This window comes from Carassius carassius, chromosome 39 (genome assembly GCF_963082965.1).
Source record: "Carassius carassius chromosome 39, fCarCar2.1, whole genome shotgun sequence".
Classification (NCBI taxonomy): domain Eukaryota; kingdom Metazoa; phylum Chordata; class Actinopteri; order Cypriniformes; family Cyprinidae; genus Carassius; species Carassius carassius.
Window position 1 is genome coordinate 3680282 of NC_081793.1, and position 18913 is coordinate 3699194.

Genomic DNA, 18913 nt, shown 5'->3' on the forward strand with positions numbered 1-18913 from the left:
AAAACAATAAAAGACCTGAAATATTTCAGTTGGTGTGCAATGAATCTAAAATATATGAAAGTTTAAATTTTATCATTACATTATGGAAAATAATGAACTTTATCACAATATGCTAATTTTTTTAGAAGGACCTGTACACATTATATTAATTATTATAGATAATCACTCTGTATAATGCATTAACACATCATTCACGGTATCATATTTGATATGTGAATTTCTAAGGCTTCTATAATGATGAAAATTTTACTGAAAACCTGTTTTTCCTCAATCTACTACATGCTTTCTGTTGTCTGACTGACAGTTCATACTTTTTAGCATGTATAGGGCCTTCTTGTAAAAACGTCCACCTTCAGAGTATGATATACATGTATTTTTGTTGTGAACTCTTGATAAACATAAGGATAAGTTAAATTTTCAAGTTGACAATTTGCTGGAGTGAAGCAACTTAGGTTAACTTGATTATCCTCAAATCATTTTTTAGAAAGTCATTTTTTGTGTAAATATCAAATATGATACAACAGGGCTTTGAGGAATGTTTGTTTGTTCATCTCACTATTGGATTGCATTGTATGTTACAGAGGTTTGATCATAAAACTAAGAATTAAAAATAATCTTATTAAGAAACATTATCGGGAAAAATAGGATGACATCTAATATTTATATGGATTTTATTTAAGGAGCCTGCTATATTAACTTATATACGTTACATTGCAAGCAGAATTTCATCTTAATTTTATATTAACATAAACCGAATACCAAAGCAACATATTCTTACTATACCATACTATATGCACCATAAAGGTCTGATTTATTGAATATTATGCAACATATATGTCAGGCTTTACAGTGTTAACTGACACGAGCACGAGCAAATATATTCTGGAATTAATTTCGTGAAAAGTAATGCGCCATGGATGATCAATGTGCGATATGAGACAAAGATAAGAAATACTTTCATGCCATGCATGGCAAGCGATTTAAATCAGTTCAATTAAATCTCCAGATTACCGTGCATGACTATTCTTGTGAGTCATAACTACCTTCACAAGGTCTAAAGCAGTTTTATCCACGCTGCTCATCTGTGTTTGTATACAGCTGAATCTAAAAGACGGGCGCGAAGTGATGACGTATAAACCACGTGGCCAAAACAAAGCTAGTCCCGCCTCTCGTCTGTGTGATGTCTTGATTTTAGTTGCCTGTGTTCTTTGTTTATTGTTCGCACCATAATTCAGACTTGTTTTCATCGGAAATGGGTAAAGATTCAGTGGCAGGAAATTATCGGGGGTAAGGGGGCGACGAGCAATTTTCTCAAAAATAGAACAACTGGTCTTTTATTCGGATAAAAAAAATGCTAAAAAAGAAAGCATTGAAAGAGTTACAGTGAACCGGACAGGCACTTTACTGTTCTCAAATCTCTATGTGAAAAATACATACAATGCAACAAAGAAACATCCTTATGGGCTTCCAAAAAGCAAAATCACATACGTAAAACTATTTAATAATAATATAATAGACTAATACAAATTTTGTGAATAATGTAAATAATATTTTATGGGCATGATCTATGGATCTTAAATAATCACTGTATCGAACTAAAAGTATAAAAGTGAAGTGTTACCTTTACAATATTATTATACTAAATGTATAGCTAATACATTTAATGAATAATAATATAGAAAATGATTTCCTTTTGTAATGCACTATGTATATATATATATATATATATATATATATATATATATATATATATATATATATATATATTTACATTATAAATATAACGTAATTGAATTGTGGTATACATTTGATTCAAAGCAATGCTATAAAAGAATAACAATAAAGCATATAACAGCATAGTATTTCTTTCTAATTGCTTGAGGGGCGCAGGTGCATCACTCCAGCGCCTCATGAATATTCTCACTATCACTTGTTCATGGAAATGGTTCATGCAGATTCACAGTAATAATAAAACCATTGGATGCCAGCTGGTACATCATGATGCAAAAGAGGGATTCTCCCAGGATCTGAAGAAATTGTTTGATGCTTTACTCCGCGTCGCCAACAGGAAAATATTTGATTTAAACAATCTTTTTAGCTTAAAAAAATAAATAAAAATAATAATAATTCTCGGTTGTTTAGGCAAAATTGGTTTATTAACAAAATCAGCCTACAACTAAGGCAATTAGAGCCCGCTGTATATCATCATAGCAGAACGAATTGTTTGGACGAGCGCCTGACACCGAGCACTCATCAGCGGAGAAAACACCACAGCAGACGGGGCATTGAGGACAGAAGGGTACATGCACACAGGAGCAGAAGAGGATACACTTTTGTGCTCTGGGTCGCCACGCTACTGCTGTTAGCGGAGAGCAGAGGAGGCAAACAGCCCAGATGCCCCTCTGGATGCACGTGCACCAACGATAACGCCTTGTGTGAAAATATGAGATCTGTGCCACACAGCTTCCCTCCCGATGTCGTCTCACTGTAAGTGTCCTGCTGTAATAATACTTTACGTTATATTTCAGGACAATAGGGATTAATATAACACTATGCATGTGTTGTATATGTTTTGCATGCACTGTTTACATCTAAATTACACTGACTCTTTTCCTAACAGATCATTTGTGAAGTCTGGGTTCACTGAGATTGCAGGGGGAAGCTTTCTCCACACGCCATCCCTTCAGCTCCTGTGAGTTTCTGTCTGTGCTTTTTTCTTTGTCAGGATGAGGTGATCACCATAGTCCAATGTTTGTTCAAAGCAATTACAGCCTGTCCCTCTTTAAAACGACCAGTTTCGGGACATTCTTCAGCATGTCTAATTTCTCAAAGCCTTTAAATTGGTGTGAATATTATGCAATGCACCTGCTCTGTGAGGGACACGACCCTCCTCTTGATAAACAAACAAGAAAATGTCATTATAAATCACACTGACTTGCTCCCAATTTATAAAATACAAAACCTTAGAAATCTGCAATGGTAAGGCTTGAAAGCACCAAGTAATCTGTTTCTACGCAAATGTAAATTCACACAATAGCAAATGCAAATCTGACTCCTAAATATGAGTCTTTTATCTTTTCTACCTGTTTGGTCTGACTGTGTAATAACATGTAATCGGCACACATGGAAAGAATTTATAAGAAGATTATGTGAAAATACCAGTCTGGCTGAGTACATGCGAGGCTAGAAATAATGTGTGACAGGGGTCTTTCAGCAATTTAATTAAAAACAGAAAGGGATGCGGGGAGAACAAGAATTCTGATGTTATTTTGTGCTCATTGGGATGAAACTGATTGCCGTATACTGATGTCTGGGGCTGATTTAACTTCTGATGGGAAAAATATTTGTGGTCACAGATGTGGTTCTATTTTTTTGTGTTAACAAATGAAACATTCCTTAAAGGAATAGTTTACTCAACAATTCTGAACAATAACGCACCCTCCTCATGCCATCCAAGATGTAGATGAGTTTGTTTCTTCATCAGATTTAGAGAAATGTAGCATTGCATCACTTGCTCAGCAATGGATCCTCTGCAGTGAATGGGTGCCGTCAGAATAAGAACTGATAAAAACATCACAATAATCCACAAGGAATCCACACGACTCCAGTCCATCAATTAATGTCTTGCTAAGTAAAAAGCTGCATGTTTGTAAAAAAAAAATGACATAATAACACTTCTTCCAGTGAAAAGGTCCATCCCCTGTTCTCCTCTCTCATCAAAATCCACTGTCAAATTTGTTTAGAACTGTTCTTTGTTTAGACTGTTTTCGCTTGTAAACATTGCTTGATCTGTTTATATTTCTCTCCTGACTCGGACACGATGGCATTTTTATCGGAGAAAGCAATATGCACAGAGGACTCGCATGCAATTCAATTTTCTTTACTCACAAACACGCAACTGATGGACTGGAGTGGTTTGGATTACTTGTGGATTATTTCGATGTTTTTTTATCAGCTGTTTGGACTCTCATTCTGACGGCACCCATTCACTGCACTGCATTGGTGAGCAAGTGATGCAATGCTACATTTCTCCAAATCTGTTCCAATGACAAAACTCATCTCCATCTTGGATAACCTGAGGGTGAGTGCATTTTCTTCAAATTTTCAGTTTTGGGTGAAATGTTCCTTTAAAATCTGTTAAATCGTATTAAACTATGCCTTGTTTTTTCCCATGACTTCTTAGATTGTTTACAGCCAATTCTTTCGATTCCCTAAATGAAGATGCTTTCCTAGGCCTGCCACATCTGGAATATCTGTGAGTTTGATTTTCTATTTTTGAAACCGTCATCATTCAGTAATTTTAGATTATCTCTCAGTTTAAATATAAATGCAACACTCTGTTTTAGATTTATTGAAAACAACAAAATTGAGTCGATTTCGCCCCATGCTTTTAGAGGTTTGAAATCTCTCATTCACCTGTGAGTATATCGTTTTTGAACTATAAAATACATATACATTATTATAATATTTGATTTAATTAATTATCATTGTATATTAATATGCATTTTTTTTGTAAATGTTAGAAAATTTATGCTCATGTTAGTTCACATCTGATGTTAACAGATACAAATTCTTTAGTAGTAAATGGTGAGATTAGCATTACCTAAAATGAATAAATGCTGTACAAATATTGTTCTTTCTTAGTTTGTTAACTGCTGTTAACAATAAAAAACCTTTTTGTAAAGTGTTACCTTCTCATTTTTGTTTGTCAGGAGTCTTGCCTACAATAATCTTGAGACGTTGGCCAAAGATATTTTCAAAGGAATGGATGCCTTAACAAAAGTGTATGTATTTTACTGCTCTTGTCTAACTTTCTTGTTATATACAAGAAACCGTGATTTAAATATAATCTGTAAATGCACTGAGCAGGGATCTCAGAGGAAACATGTTCAGTTGTGACTGTAAATTGAAGTGGCTGGTGGAATGGATGTATAGCACTAATGCAACGGTGGATCAGTTATACTGCAGTGGGTCTCCATCCTATCAAGGGAGGAAGATGAATGACCTAGTGCCTCAGTCCTTTGACTGCATTACAGCAGGTAAATGTGCACGAGTCCAACAGATTCTGGCTTTGAAATAAGATGATCCTACATGTCTGCTGAAATGCTTAGAAATGCATTGTGTATAAATAAAAGGCATTAGATATTTACCTTTAAAATAAGTTTACATCACATGACATTCATCATTATGATCAATTCCCCCAAAATATAATGTTTGTAAATTTTACATCTATAAAGTAAATCTCAAAATAACTTCAAATAGTAGCAGGCTGATGTTTTTAATGGCCTATTGGTAATAAAGATAAAAAATCATTAAAATTAAACATTTTATTAATTAAAACCAAAACCACATTTTTTGTTACTTGAAATAAAATAAAATAAAAATTAACTAAAATAAAATATAAAAAAACTGAAACAAATTTTATTTCAGCTAGTTGCCAAAGCAATATTTCTCATTTTTAAACTATTAAAATATCTATATCCATAATATCTATAATAAATATAGATATATAGTTTTTAATTTAATTAAAAACTATATAGATAAATTTTAAATTACTATTAAACTAAATTACTAAAACTTTAACTAAAATTTAAATAAAAACAGAAAATATTAAAACAAAATCTAATTAAAAATGTTAACAAAAATATATATTGTCACGGTTGGTAAACCGTGATCTCTGGGTTTTGCACTTTGTGGGTGAAGTCTGTGTGTTACGCGTCAGCACTGATTAGTTTGTGGGCGTCTCCGTTAATTGTCATCAGCAACAGCTGTCACTCATTACTCATCCCTATATATTGGCTTGTCTAGCGTCTTTTGTTCGTGAGAGCGTTGTTTCATGTTTATGACCTATGCTTTGCTTTCTTGTGTGTTTCTGCGTTGGATGTCCGTCTCTTCCCGGAACCCCATCCACTCTACGCAACCCACCACCAAGCAACACCACTTACCTTTGGCTCGCTTCCCCGCAGTTCCTGTGTCACCCTCTCCTGCTGCCTACTCACCTCCGCCTTCCGGATTCATCACTCATCACCACCATCTTGGACTGTGCATTCCTCCCAGCGTTGTTTGTGTCTCAAGTACTGTCTGTATCATTGTCTTCATTAAATATCATTAATCTCACACTTGCTTCCTGCCACTCCTTCACCCAGTCGTTACAGAACGCTCTCACCAAACATGGAAGCAGCGAGCACCACTTCACTGTATGAATTCATTCACCACAGTGTCAACCGCATGGATCAGCAGCAGGAGAGCATCGTGAACAACGGACGCGCGATCCAAGCGCTGGTGACACAGGTGTCCGAGCTCACCCAGCGGATTCATCAACTCACCTCTCCCACTGCGCCCACCGCACCGCCTGCGCCGCCCGTCCCCCGGGAGACCTTCCAGGACCACTTCCGGCCAGAGCCGCGACTTCCGGCGCCAGAGAGTTACTCCGGTGAGCCAAACCTTTGCAAGACTTTCCTTAACAAATGTTCCATGCATTTTGCATTGCAGCCCCGCACCTTCGAGACAGAGGAGTCCAAGGTTGCGTTTGCTCTTACCCTACTCTCTGGCAGGGCCGCCTTATTGGGGTCGGCAATGTGGTAGAATCAACATCCGTGTTGCGCCTCGTTCCACGCCCTCTCCGAAGAGATGAAACGGGTGTTCGATCGAGCCGTGGCTGGCAGGGAGGTCGCTCTCAGACCTCAAACAAGGAGAATCATCGGTGGCAAACTATTCCATTCAGTTCTGCACCCTGGCGGGCCGCATGCCAGTGGAACGAGGCGGCGCAGTGGGATCGATTCCTACATGGGCTGGATGACCGTGTTCAGAAGGAGATCTACCTCCTCGAGCTGCCCCCAATGTTCAACGGCCTAATCGACCTGGCACTCCGGGTGGACGCTCGGATTAACCGCCTGGGTAGACAAGTCAGTCCTACACGCCATTACGTCTCTCCGGAAAGGGTCCGCTCGAGTCGAGAGAACATGGTCGGTCCCGTCGACGATCACGAACCCATGCAGGTGGGTAGAGCTCTGCTTTCCCGGAGGGAGAGAGAGCGGCGGAGGTCCCAAGGACTATGCTTATATTGCGGTGGTTCAGAGCATTCCATTCCTGCCCGGTAAAAAGAGCCAGCCCAGTAGTAAGTTTGAGGCTACTATCGGGTGGGATCTCCGCCGGAAAGTCCTCAACCACATCATCAAATCTCCTTCCGGTGAAACTGCTTTGGGAGAACCACACTCACGACTGTCACGCCCTTCTGGGCTCTGGGGCCGAAGGTAATTTCATTGACTCTCTTGCACGTCACTTGAACCTTCCAGTCCTTCCTGTGTCTCATCCCATCCATGTCACCGCACTCAATGGCCAGGAACTGCCACACGTCACCCACTACACTGAACCCATAACTCTGCTCACCTCAGGCAACCACAGTGAAACCATATCCTTTTACCTCATGGACTCCCCTGTAGCTCCCATTGTTTTAGGTCACCCCTGGTTAATCAAACACCTTGTGGAGTGAAAGTTGTCATGAGTCTTGTCTGGTTTCTGCTTGTCCTGTTGTGCCTGTTTCTGTCTTTCAGAAAGAGACCATGGTGTTATCAAACGTGCCCGCAGAGTACTTGGACCTGAAGGAGGTATTCAGTAAGTCCCGTGCTGCTTCTCTTCCTCCGCATCGTCCCTACGACTGTGCTATAGATTTAGTGCCAGGTAAGTCTCCGCCTAAAGGCAAGCTTTACTCTCTTTCTATTCCGGAGACGGAGGCCATGGAGAAATACATTTCTGATTCCTTGGCATCGAGGTTCATCTGCCCTTCCTCTTCTCCAGCGGGGGCGGGATTCTTTTTTGTGGGTAAGAAGGATGGTTCTCTGCAACCTTGTATTGACTACTGAGAGCTGAACAACATCACGATAAAGAACACCTATCCGTTACCATTGATGTCTTCAGCTTTCAAGAGGTTACAGGGAGCATCCGTATTCACAAAATTGGATTTACGTAATGCTTATCATTTGGTCCACATCAGGAACGGGGATGAATGGAAAACCGTCTTTAACACCCCTAGAGGGCACTTTGAATATTTGGTGATGCCGTTCGGGCTCTCCAACTCGCCAGGTGTTTTCCAAACACTCGTTAATGACGTGTTGAGAGACATGGTAGATCAGTTTATATATGTTTACCTGGATGACATACTGATTTTTTCTTCATCTCTCCAGGAACATGTTCAACACGTCAGACGAGTGCTCCCGAGGTTACTCGAGAATGGGCTTTTTGTCAAGGCGGAGTAATGCGTATTCCATGCACAGTCTGTCCCCTTCCTAGGGTATATCGTCTCGTCCGAGGGAATACGTATGGATCCTGACAAGGTTAAGGCTGTGATAGATTGGCCATCTCAAGATTCCCGTAAGGCCCTACAGCGGTTTTCTGGGGTTCACCAATTTTTATCGACGTTTCATTCATAATTTCAGCCAACTAGTCTCACCTCTGACGGCCTTGACCTCCCCCAGTACTCCGTTCAGGTGGTCGGATGCAGCCGAAACTGCATTTACCAACCTCAAGAGCTGCTTCGTTTCGGCTCCCATCCTTGTAGCTCCTGATCCCACACGGCAGTGATCCCTGCACGTTTTTCTCACATCGTTTATCTCCTGCTGAACGCAATTATGACATTGGTAACAGAGAATTGTTGGCCGTCAAATTAGCTTTAGAGGAGTGGCGTCACTGGTTGGGAGGGTCAGGGGTACCTTTCATTGTTTGGACCGATCACAAGAATTTAGAGTACATTAGAACTGCCAAAAGACTCAATTCCAGGCAGGCTCGGTGGGCACTTTTTTCGGTCGTTTTGATTTTACTCTGTCGTACCGCCCGGGTTCCAAAAATGTCAAACCCGATTCTTTGTCACGTCTTTTTGATCCCTCCGCCCGCCCGGTGACTCCCGAGTGTATTTTTACCTGAGAAAATAGTCATCTCAGCACTCGTATGGGAGGTCGAATCGAAGGTCAAGACGGCCTAAGAAGGGGTAACGCCTCTGCCCGGTTGCCCACCGAATTGTTTATTTGTGCCGGAAGAGTTACGGTCCGAAGTTATTCAGTGGTGTCACTGCTCTAACATTGCTTGTCATCCAGGGATAAGCCGAACCAAGGGGTTAGCTAAACAACGATTCTGGTGGCCACTTATGGCTTGTGACGTCCACGATTTTGTTTTGGCTTGCTCAGTTTGCGCCAGTGGTAAGTCTCCTTGCCTCCTGATGGGCTTCTTCAACCGCTGTCTGTCTCTTCGAGACCCTGATCACATATCGCACTAGATTTTGTTACCGCCTTCCCGCCCTCTAATGGCATGACGGTCGTTTTGACCGTAGTGGACTGGTTCTCGAAGGCGGCACATTTCATTCTCTTGCCCAAATTACCTACAGCCAAGGAGACAGCGGTCACTGTCCTAGATCACGTCTTTCGGTTACATGGCCTCCCGGTAGACGTGGAGGCCTCCCCTCCGCTCACGCATTTGTCCAGAGGTGCCAACGCACCTGGACCAGAGCCCACGAGACTCTGCTCTGGATGAGGGCGGGCATTAAGGCCAAGGCGATCGCCAAAAAGTGTAGCTTTCTACTAACAATATTTCTATCCGTTCCGTTTCTGACAAATTAGCTCCCAAATTCATTGGCCCGTTTACTGTCACCAAGATCATTAGTCCGGTGACAGTCCACCTCAAACTACCTCCAGCGTACAGGAGAATACATCCCGCCTTCCATGTGTCCAAAATTAAACCCGTGTTTTATTCACGTATTAATCCGCCTATGCGTAGGTGGACTGGGAAGGTTACGGTCCGGAGGAGAGGAGTTGGGTACCTGCTAGGGACATACCGGATCACTCCCTTATTGATGATTACAATCCGCAGGTAGGCCCTTCTGGGAACTCCAGGAGGCGTTCTTAGAGGGAGGGGGGGTACTGTCACAGTTGGTAAACCGTGATCTCTGGGTTTTGCACTTTGTGGGTGAAGTCTGTGTTTTACGCGTCAGCACTGATTCGTTTGTGGGTGTCTCCGTTAATTGGCATCAGCAACAGCTGTCACTCATTACTCATCCCTATATATTGGCTTGTCTAGCGTCTTGTGTTCGTGAGAGCGTTGTTTTGTGTTTATGACCTACGCTTTGCTTCTTGTGTGTTTCTGCGTTGGATGTCTGTCTCTCCCCGGAACCCCGTCCACTCTACGCAACCTACCACCAAGCAACACCACTTACCTTTGGCTCGCTTCCCCACAGTTCCTGTGTCACTCTCTCCTGCTGCCTACTCACCTCCGCCTTCCGGATTCGTCACTCATCACCACCATCTTGGACTGTGCATTCCTCACAGCGTTGTTTGTGTCTCAAGTACTGTCTGTATCATTGTCTTCATTAAATATCATTAATCTCGCACTTGCTTCCTGCCACTCTTTCACCCAGTCGTTACATATATTAGTATATCAATGATACTAAAATAACACTGCCAGACAGCACAATGGCTGATGAATGGAATTTAATTTAATTTTATGATAAAAAAAAATAAAATGTATGCTAAATGGCCAAATTTAAACCACAAACATTAATTGCACACACACAATATGCCATTTGACACAGTGTTAGGCAATAATCCCAAAATGTCTAAAAATAAATGATAAATTGGCCTGGCTAATATATTGTCCATCAGCCTCAAATCTAAAAAAAACATGTCAAGTCAATTCTATTGGTATAGCATTTTACAATACAAATTGTTTCAAAGCCAATTTATAAAAAAGAACTGGGAAACATAACTCTGTGTGCAACACTATAAGCAATCAAACTGTTGAGATTGCTTAATGTGAGTGCACTGTTTGTATGTGGATAGCACTGATATATTTATAGTAGTGGCAAGTTGACGTTATTAATATATTTTTGGTGATATGGTAATCTGCGAGAAAGGCTCTAATAACCAAATCTTTGTTTGCTGCAGAGTTTGCTTTGAAGAAAACCCTTGTATTTGAGTCCATGTCTGTGGAGGCCTTTACGTTTGGGGATGATCAGTATGTTGTATATGCCGAGCGCCAACCTCCCGCTCTCTCTCGTGAGGCCAATAAGGAAGTGACTAAAACTGCAATTCATCGACTGGCCGCTTGAGGTTGGCTGCAAAAGGGAGTCAGTCCCATAGACTCCCCATGTTAAAATGCCCAACTTTACAGCAGGAAAAAACATGTTTACAGCCTGGTTCAAAAAATGATTTTGGTCTAAATAGCTAATTTTGCCCTTCATGACAACTGTGAGGGGGGTGAATTTTTTTATAACTCATCTGTTTAAATTATATTAAGACTTAAAGTTCTGCATAATTAAGGGTGTAGCCACTTGAGTGACAGGTGGATTGCCGCTGCTGACACTGCCGTCGTGCTAGGTGGGTGTGGCTTCAGCAACTAGCTCCCGCCGTTTTGCCCATTTTTGATTGTCCGGCAGAGTCGCGCGGTGACGCGCTGCCAAGATGGCGACGGCCTGCTCTACACACTTTAGGCTTCAAAAACACATTTCAGGAGACTACGGGTGACGTCACGGACACTACGTCCATGTTTTTATACAGTCTATGGTATATGCCCGGCCGTTCTCTGGAAGATGCAGCTTTATGGAATGGGACCACGTCAACATGGAGTTCAGAGCTTATGACACCATAGAGAGTGAGCATCACCCATCACACCTCCTACCAGAGTGCAATTCCACTCTGGACTAAACTAAAAATCCCCTAAAAATTGCAGAGCCACAAAAACGGATTGAAAAGGTCAATTGTAATGCAGAGATTGTTTGATTAATTAGATTTCCTTGAATGTCATTACAGGCACTTCTACAGTGGTGTGCAAGCCAATGGTCATCGATAACCACCTCTTCATCATAGTCGCCCAACTTTTCAGCGGCTCTCACATTTACAAAATGGACAGCTCTGCCAATAAATTCATCAAAATACAGGACATCGACATCTTGAAAATCAGAAAACCCAATGACATCGAGACTTTCCGTGTGGATGGCGGGTTCTTCTTCGTGATAGCGGACAGCTCGAAGGCCGGTTCCACCACGGTGTACAAGTGGAATGGCAATGGCTTCTACTCTCACCAATCTCTCCATCCCTGGTACCGTGACACGGACGTCGAGTATCTGGATATCGCAGGCAAGCCCCACTTATTTTGTCTAGCAGCTCGCAGCGGCCCGTTATCAACCAGTGGAGCAGAGCCAAGAAGCAGTTCGACAGACGGACTACTCGCTAACACAGGTCTATCAGTGGGACACCAAGAAGGGCCAGTTCGTGCACCTCCAGGAGCTCAACGTCCAGGCGCCAAGAGCATTCTCGCTGATGTCCATTGACAACCAAGAGTTCCTGCTTGCGTCCAGCTTTAAAGGGAAGACGCAGATCTACGAGCACTTGATGATCGACCTAAGCAGTTAGGATTCCGATTGAAAGCACAGAAAACCAGACCCTGACACAGATGAGCCTATTGTGAGACTACATGCATGATCTAGCCTAGTGTTAAAAATAATAATTCCAGATGAATGCCTCTCTAGAAATGCCCTTTGTGTCTTTCTCTGTTGTCACCATGTGTTCCGCACTTTTCATTTTTCCTGTTTTTTTTTTGTCCCTTTCAACAAAAGCTATTGTTAACATATTCTCATTCTTGCCATGCAGTCACTAAAGAGGTATAATAAGGAAACAAAAAAGGTCAAATCAGTTAACTGTTGACTTAATAACAATCTGCCAAATAAACTGTTTACATTTTTACAGTGATGTAAATAGCCATTTTTAACTTTTTTAAACAAAACTGTCCTGTTGTTCCACATTGTGTGTGACAAATTTTGACTCAGCAATTTCTTTCAATAACCAGAATGCAATAAACTTAGATTTAGCTCAGATATTGAGGTAAAGTAAATGTGGGAAGGAAGCTTAGTCGTGCAACTTGTGGTACTTGCTTTGTTAATTTTTTGTTTTGGCTAGAACCAATAAAACTTTAAGAAATACGAGCCTGTATGAAACCTGTCAAAAACGTTCCTAAACGCTTTGTTTTCATTAAGCTAAATATTATTTGGCGACTCAAGAGAATATGTGACCGTGCTCTCATGTCATCGACACACAAGTAGCCCACGTGTGTGTTTCTTTATTCTCTGTGAAACGTCATTGTCGTCCAACAGCTCTTCAGACGCATTTTGTCTTCCTCTAGCGGCAGAGGAACGCAACCCACTCTTTCTTTGAATCAGGTTAATTATTTAACTTGTTGCTCGGTACCATTTCTACCCCAAGGCAGCCGTGTGTCAAGACGCGTGTTCAAGGTATGCCAAGCAGCTCTTGTCCTCTGTCATGGGTGATATTAGACAGCGCAATGGCTCTGTGAGTAATAATGACACAGATTTATCTGTCGTCCCTTATAGAGCGGATAACATCAGGGTGCTTTATCATAAAGTTGACGATGGGGACGTTGGGGAGGAAATTGATTTGCAAACTCGATCAGAAGTGCCAGTGGACGCGGATGCTGACGCAAAAGATCGTCGGTGGGTCAGTGACACGGGGTTTTACCGGGTTTGTGTGCCGGTTTGCTGTAAGAGAAACGACCCTGACCGCGATGAGGATGATGATGATGATGGTGGTGAGGAGGACACGGTCGCAAACACGGTTCAAAAAGGTAAACTGAGCTTAACTCTTACCCGATGTCATTCATTAAAGAGCTCCGATCCATCTATTTCTTCTCTGTTTCTATTTCTGCAGCTGTGTTTGACCTCTATGACACTTTTAGTGTTACAGTGTTTCAATCACCACAGTTACCGCGGTTCACGAATTTTAAAAACTTGATTAATAATTACTTGTTACTACTATAATAAATCGACCTGCAATAAATAAATAATAAAATTAATTTTGATATTTTCCTCAAACTTTTCTTAAACAAGGAAACCACAATGACTTGACAGTTTTAATAATAGCTATAGTAGCTAGCTATGAACCATGGCAAATTAATCTTTTGTTTTTGTATTTATTTATTTTTTGGCGTATCGATTATCGTTTGTATAACCAAAGTTTTCCACAAAAAAAAAATCCATGTTTAAACTGTGGTTACTGTAGCAAAACCATGATTAATTTGTGGTTACCATAGTTTAACTATAAAAACCATGTATTTGAAGTAAAACCGTGGTTATGTAAGTTAGGTAAAACCATGTAAGTGATGGCAGGTGGCCATGGTATCTTTCAAGAGTTTATTTTGTAAAAGCTGACTAGAACAATTAAGTTGTATCAAACCCGTTACATACCATAGTTTCTTCTTCAATACTACTGCGAATCTATTAACTGTAGTAAGTGTAGAATTAATGGCAGGTTTACCATGGTAACTTTCTTTTCTAAAAGCTAATGAGAACAGTTACATTGTATCAAGCCCCTTACATACAGTTACCGTGGATTCCACCTTTAAATACAACAGTTACTGTAAATATTGATACAACTCCAATAAAGCTGTGGTAAATTGGTTTTAGAAACCTACCATCAATGATTTGACATGACTTTACAGTTTTGTATCAAACCCCTAACACACATTTAACATGGTAACCTTTGTATCTTTTTAAGAATACTTTAGATACTACAGTAAATCTGCGGAAACTTTGTATTAGCCATATGCCCTTAAAATTAAACCTCAGTAAATCAGATTTACCAACACAACATATTTCTGATTATTTCTTAATGTGTTTGAATGTAATCAATTTACTGTAGTAACTGTGGAATAAATGACGAGTTAACATGGTAACTTCTTTTTATTTTTGAGCTGACAGAACAGTTACATTGTGTCAAGCCCCTTACACACAGTTACCACATTAACCATATTTTCTGCCTTTAAAATAAACTGTGGTTACTTATAGCCGTCTGTCAACCAAAAATAACGTTTAGTCAGTTATTATTTCTGCTGTTCAATTCTAAAAAGTTATTATGGAATTTATTTATGTATTTTTGATGACAGTGGTGGCTAATTAACCACAGTTGTGTGTACTGTAGTAAAATAAAGTACAACATGTCCCGTCCACTTTTCAGTAGTCTGGATTTCAGAAGTTTAAGAAATCAGTCTTTAGAGGTTTATAAATACAGTCGTTCAAAATTGGTTCCCCAATGGAGAAATGAATGGGATTTCTACTTCCGGAACCCAACTGTAACACTCTGTTATTGGAGACCATGGTAACTTTTGAAGGGGGAACATGTTACACTGCATCAGACTTGGCTGCTTTTCATACTGTATGACCACCAGGCAAGTACATCCTTACAAAACACTATAGAAGCTTGCTACAGTGTTTAATTCAGTTGTATTGCCTTGATACTTTGGTATATTGTACACCATAGTACTAAATGATTACCATATTCAAGTGTCATGTACATGGTATTTCTTAAAGTGCCTTTGTAATTTTAAGTTGTCATCTTGTCATCTTACAAAAAGAAAATAGCAGATTACATATTTTCACAGGGAGAGGTTAACCAGAAATCCTTACCATTATGAACAGTGCTGGCTTTGTGGGAATTACCACTTGTGAATAACAAAAGGAAAAAGTATCTTTTTTTCTTTCCATTGTGTTCTCTCTAAACAGTCAGGTGAAGTTCTTTGTTTTAACTCAAACCTGTATTGTTGAGTATGTGTTTTGTTTCAGGGCTCACGATCTTTGTGTGAGGCCAGGTCCTCAAGGGACATTTGATACAATTTGGCATTTATCCAATGTTGGCAACACAAAACCTGATTGAACACGTGCTCAGTTCACCGGCAGGTAGTAAAGTTGCGTTTGGTTGCGTAATCATTTCTGCCACATTTCATATCACTTCAGTGACAAAGTTAAACAGAATCACCAACAGTGTGTTGAGATTCATGCTGTTTTGCTCCCTCCATCTCATTCCACACCAAGATCAAAATTCAGATCACTCCCCACAAAGCCAATTCATGCTGTGGACTTCTCATGTCTCATTTCCATCATTTGTGCAAAAAACTATGGTGCTAAAGTGATTTCATATGGTCCTCCTGTGACTAAAAATTCAATTTAACATGGTAATTTAGTACTGTTATATATAAAAAATCATTTAAAAAAACAATGCAAAAATATCTAAATATTTTGTATATAAAATACTATATATTATATATTTATATATAATATAAAATATAACTTGATGTAAATTTGTGATAAAGAATTTTCCCACCATTGGAGCAATTTAAGCTTGATGTACCTAAATGCAAATAATATTGTTGTGAATTCTGCTGTCAGTAAAAAGAAAAAGGTTTGAATTTACTTACAGAAATTCAAACTCCAGTTTTGCAATTCAGTGAATCTGTAATTTCACAAATCATATAAATTTCTGTGATTCTGATTTTACTTACTGTGGTTGGTGGCAAAATTTAAATTCACACAGGAATTGAAAAGGAACAAGTTCTGTAAATCCGAATTTTCCTCAACCTTGGTCACAAGGATAATGTATTTTAATTATCTGCATTTAGCAAAAAAATAAAAAATAGAAATGCAGTCAAAACTATTAATTAATCAGCATACCATCCGATTTATGTGTAATTGACTTACTAGGTGTGATGTTTAGCTGTTTTGTTATGTTCATCCACAGAAAAAAAACCAGCATGTCCAGGGCTGGGCCTCCTGTACACCTTGTTAGCATCCGTCTTCTTCTCCGCTGCGGCTCTTCTTGTGAAGAAAATTGAGGGGATGCATGCCATCGAAATCAGTGCGATTCGATGCTTCTTCCAGATGCTGTTCGTCATGCCAGCCATGATATATTATAAGTATGAATCTATCATACGACTATGAATCTATAATATATTACAAGTATAATTCTGATATATTTCAAGAATCTATGATACAAGTATAAATCTATAACACAAGTATAAATCTGATATATAAAAGTAAGAATCTATAATACAAGTATGAATCTAATAAATTACAAGAATATATATATATAATAAAAGTATGAATGTATAATACAAATACAAATTGTATATATTACAAGTAAGAATATATAATACAAGCATGAATGTATAATGCAAGTATGAATTGATACATTACAAGTTTGAATGTATAATACAAGTACAAATTTGATATATTACAAGTAAGAATCTATAGTACAAGTATGAATGTATAATACAAGAATGAATCTGAAAACTACAAGAATATATAATAAAAGTATGAATGTATAATACAAGTATGAATCTGATGTTACAGTTTGAATCTATAATACAGATATAAATATAATGTAATACAATAATCTATATCTATCTGATATGATACAAGTAAGACTTTATAATACAAGTATGAATCTGACATCATAAGACCTTTATAACACAAATATAAATCTGATATGATACAAGACTCTATAATACAAATATGAATCTCATATCTTACAAGTAAGACTTTGTAATACAAGTGTGAATCTGATACATTAAAAGAATCCATAAAACAAGTATGAATCATATACATTTCCAAGCAAGTATCACACTAAAATACTGCTTGAGTTCAAATGCCTCTGCAGCTTTGATGGTTTTAGCGCCTCATTTGACAAAATTTCTCAAAAATTCAACACACTGCGCCTTTGACTTAGTCTCAGTACGATCCATATTACAGTAACGTAATCACTGCATCTGAGTAAACAAACGTTCAATCTGACATTGTGACGTGATTGGTGTTGCGATATTTAAACAAATTAGCTTGTAGATAATGCATCTTGACTCGAGTGTTTTTTTTATCATATAAAGTCATAAAAACAATTAGATAATTAGAAAATAACAAGATTTTTCAATTGAATTTGACTATTTGGGGGTAATTTACCAATGTCTACTTGTCCCACCAGACAGCGCTCTAAGCGCTCTGTTGACCCTGTAATTGGATTCAATATTCATTTGAATCCACAATGTGGCAATAACCTATAACCTTTTATTTTGTCAGTACTGGCTTTTTGGGACCAAGAAATATGCGAATCTACCTGTTCCTCAGAGGGTTCCTGGGCTCCAACGCCATGATCTTGTTGTATTATGCTGTTCTGCAGATGCCCCTAGCTGATGCCACAGTTATAATGTTCAGTAATCCAGTCTTCACAGCCTTGCTGGCTTGGATTTTCCTCAAGGAGAGGTGCACCATATGGGACGTAATTTTTACAGTGTTTACACTCACTGGCGTCATACTGATAGCCAGACCTCCTTTCCTCTTTGGTGGCAAGCTGTCTGGGATCGAAGGAGACTACACCAATCACATCAAAGGCACGGTGGCTGCCTTCATGGGGGCGATCGGAGCAGCTTGCACTATGGTCATCCTGAGAAAAATAGGGAAAAGTGTTCATTACTACCTCTCTGTGTGGTACTATGCAGTTATGGGACTCATCGAGTGTGTCATTGTTTTGTTCATCTTGGATGAATGGACCATTCCGTCCTGCGGCTGGGACAGGTGGATGCTCATGGCCATCGGGGTGCTCGGTATAGCCGGCCAGACGTTCCTTACCAAAGCACTACAGATTGAGAAAGCAGGACCTGTTGCACTGATGAGGACTATGGATGTGGTTCTGGCGTTTATTCTGCAGTTCCTATTCCTCAATCGCAAGCCAACATGGTGGAGTCTGGGAGGAGCTCTGTGTGTGATTAGCAGCACTAGTGGGGTGGCCCTAAGGAAGTGGTGTAACAGCACAAAAAATAAGAGCTAATTGCATATTATAGTGAGATGAAAAGAGATTTTATATGTTTGCTACAAATAACTGCTGCATTAGATACCAAAGAAGCTGTTTTACCTGTAATAATATACATCGGAAATCGGAGATATTTTTCTTTGATTTTAAAAGCTTACTGTATGCAGTATGTACAGTATAGTATATGACAGGATTTTTAGTGGTTTTGTATTTTCTTATTCTTTCATGAAGGCAAAATATTTTTTTTAAATCAAGATACTACTGTTGAGACAGTATTGCTTTATCGT

General features: G+C 39.4%; 1 protein-coding gene and 1 pseudogene across 1 annotated transcript; both read left to right on the plus strand.

The window, feature by feature from the left end:
* The first annotated feature begins 1252 nt into the window (after positions 1–1252).
* LOC132120937 (leucine-rich glioma-inactivated protein 1-like) lies at positions 1253–12216 on the plus strand (annotated as a pseudogene).
* A 1030-nt stretch (positions 12217–13246) lies between these two features.
* LOC132121243 (solute carrier family 35 member G1-like) lies at positions 13247–18722 on the plus strand. Its single transcript, XM_059530451.1, has 3 exons — positions 13247–13620; positions 16566–16740; positions 17897–18722. The coding sequence occupies exons 1-3, from the start codon at positions 13299–13301 to the stop codon at positions 18642–18644; spliced, it is 1245 nt and encodes a 414-aa protein (XP_059386434.1). The 5' UTR covers positions 13247–13298; the 3' UTR covers positions 18645–18722.
* Positions 18723–18913: the final 191 nt, after the last annotated feature.

What these genes read in the sequence shown, in the direction of transcription:
- LOC132121243 (XM_059530451.1), top strand. Translation starts at nt 13,299, where the DNA reads ATGGGTGATATTAGACAGCGCAATGGCTCTGTGAGTAATAATGACACA. An exon ending in CGCAAACACGGTTCAAAAAG is followed by an intron (nt 13,621 to 16,565) that starts GTAAACTGAGCT and finishes GTTCATCCACAG; the next exon opens with AAAAAAAACCAGCATGTCCA. An exon ending in CCAGCCATGATATATTATAA is followed by an intron (nt 16,741 to 17,896) that starts GTATGAATCTAT and finishes TTATTTTGTCAG; the next exon opens with TACTGGCTTTTTGGGACCAA.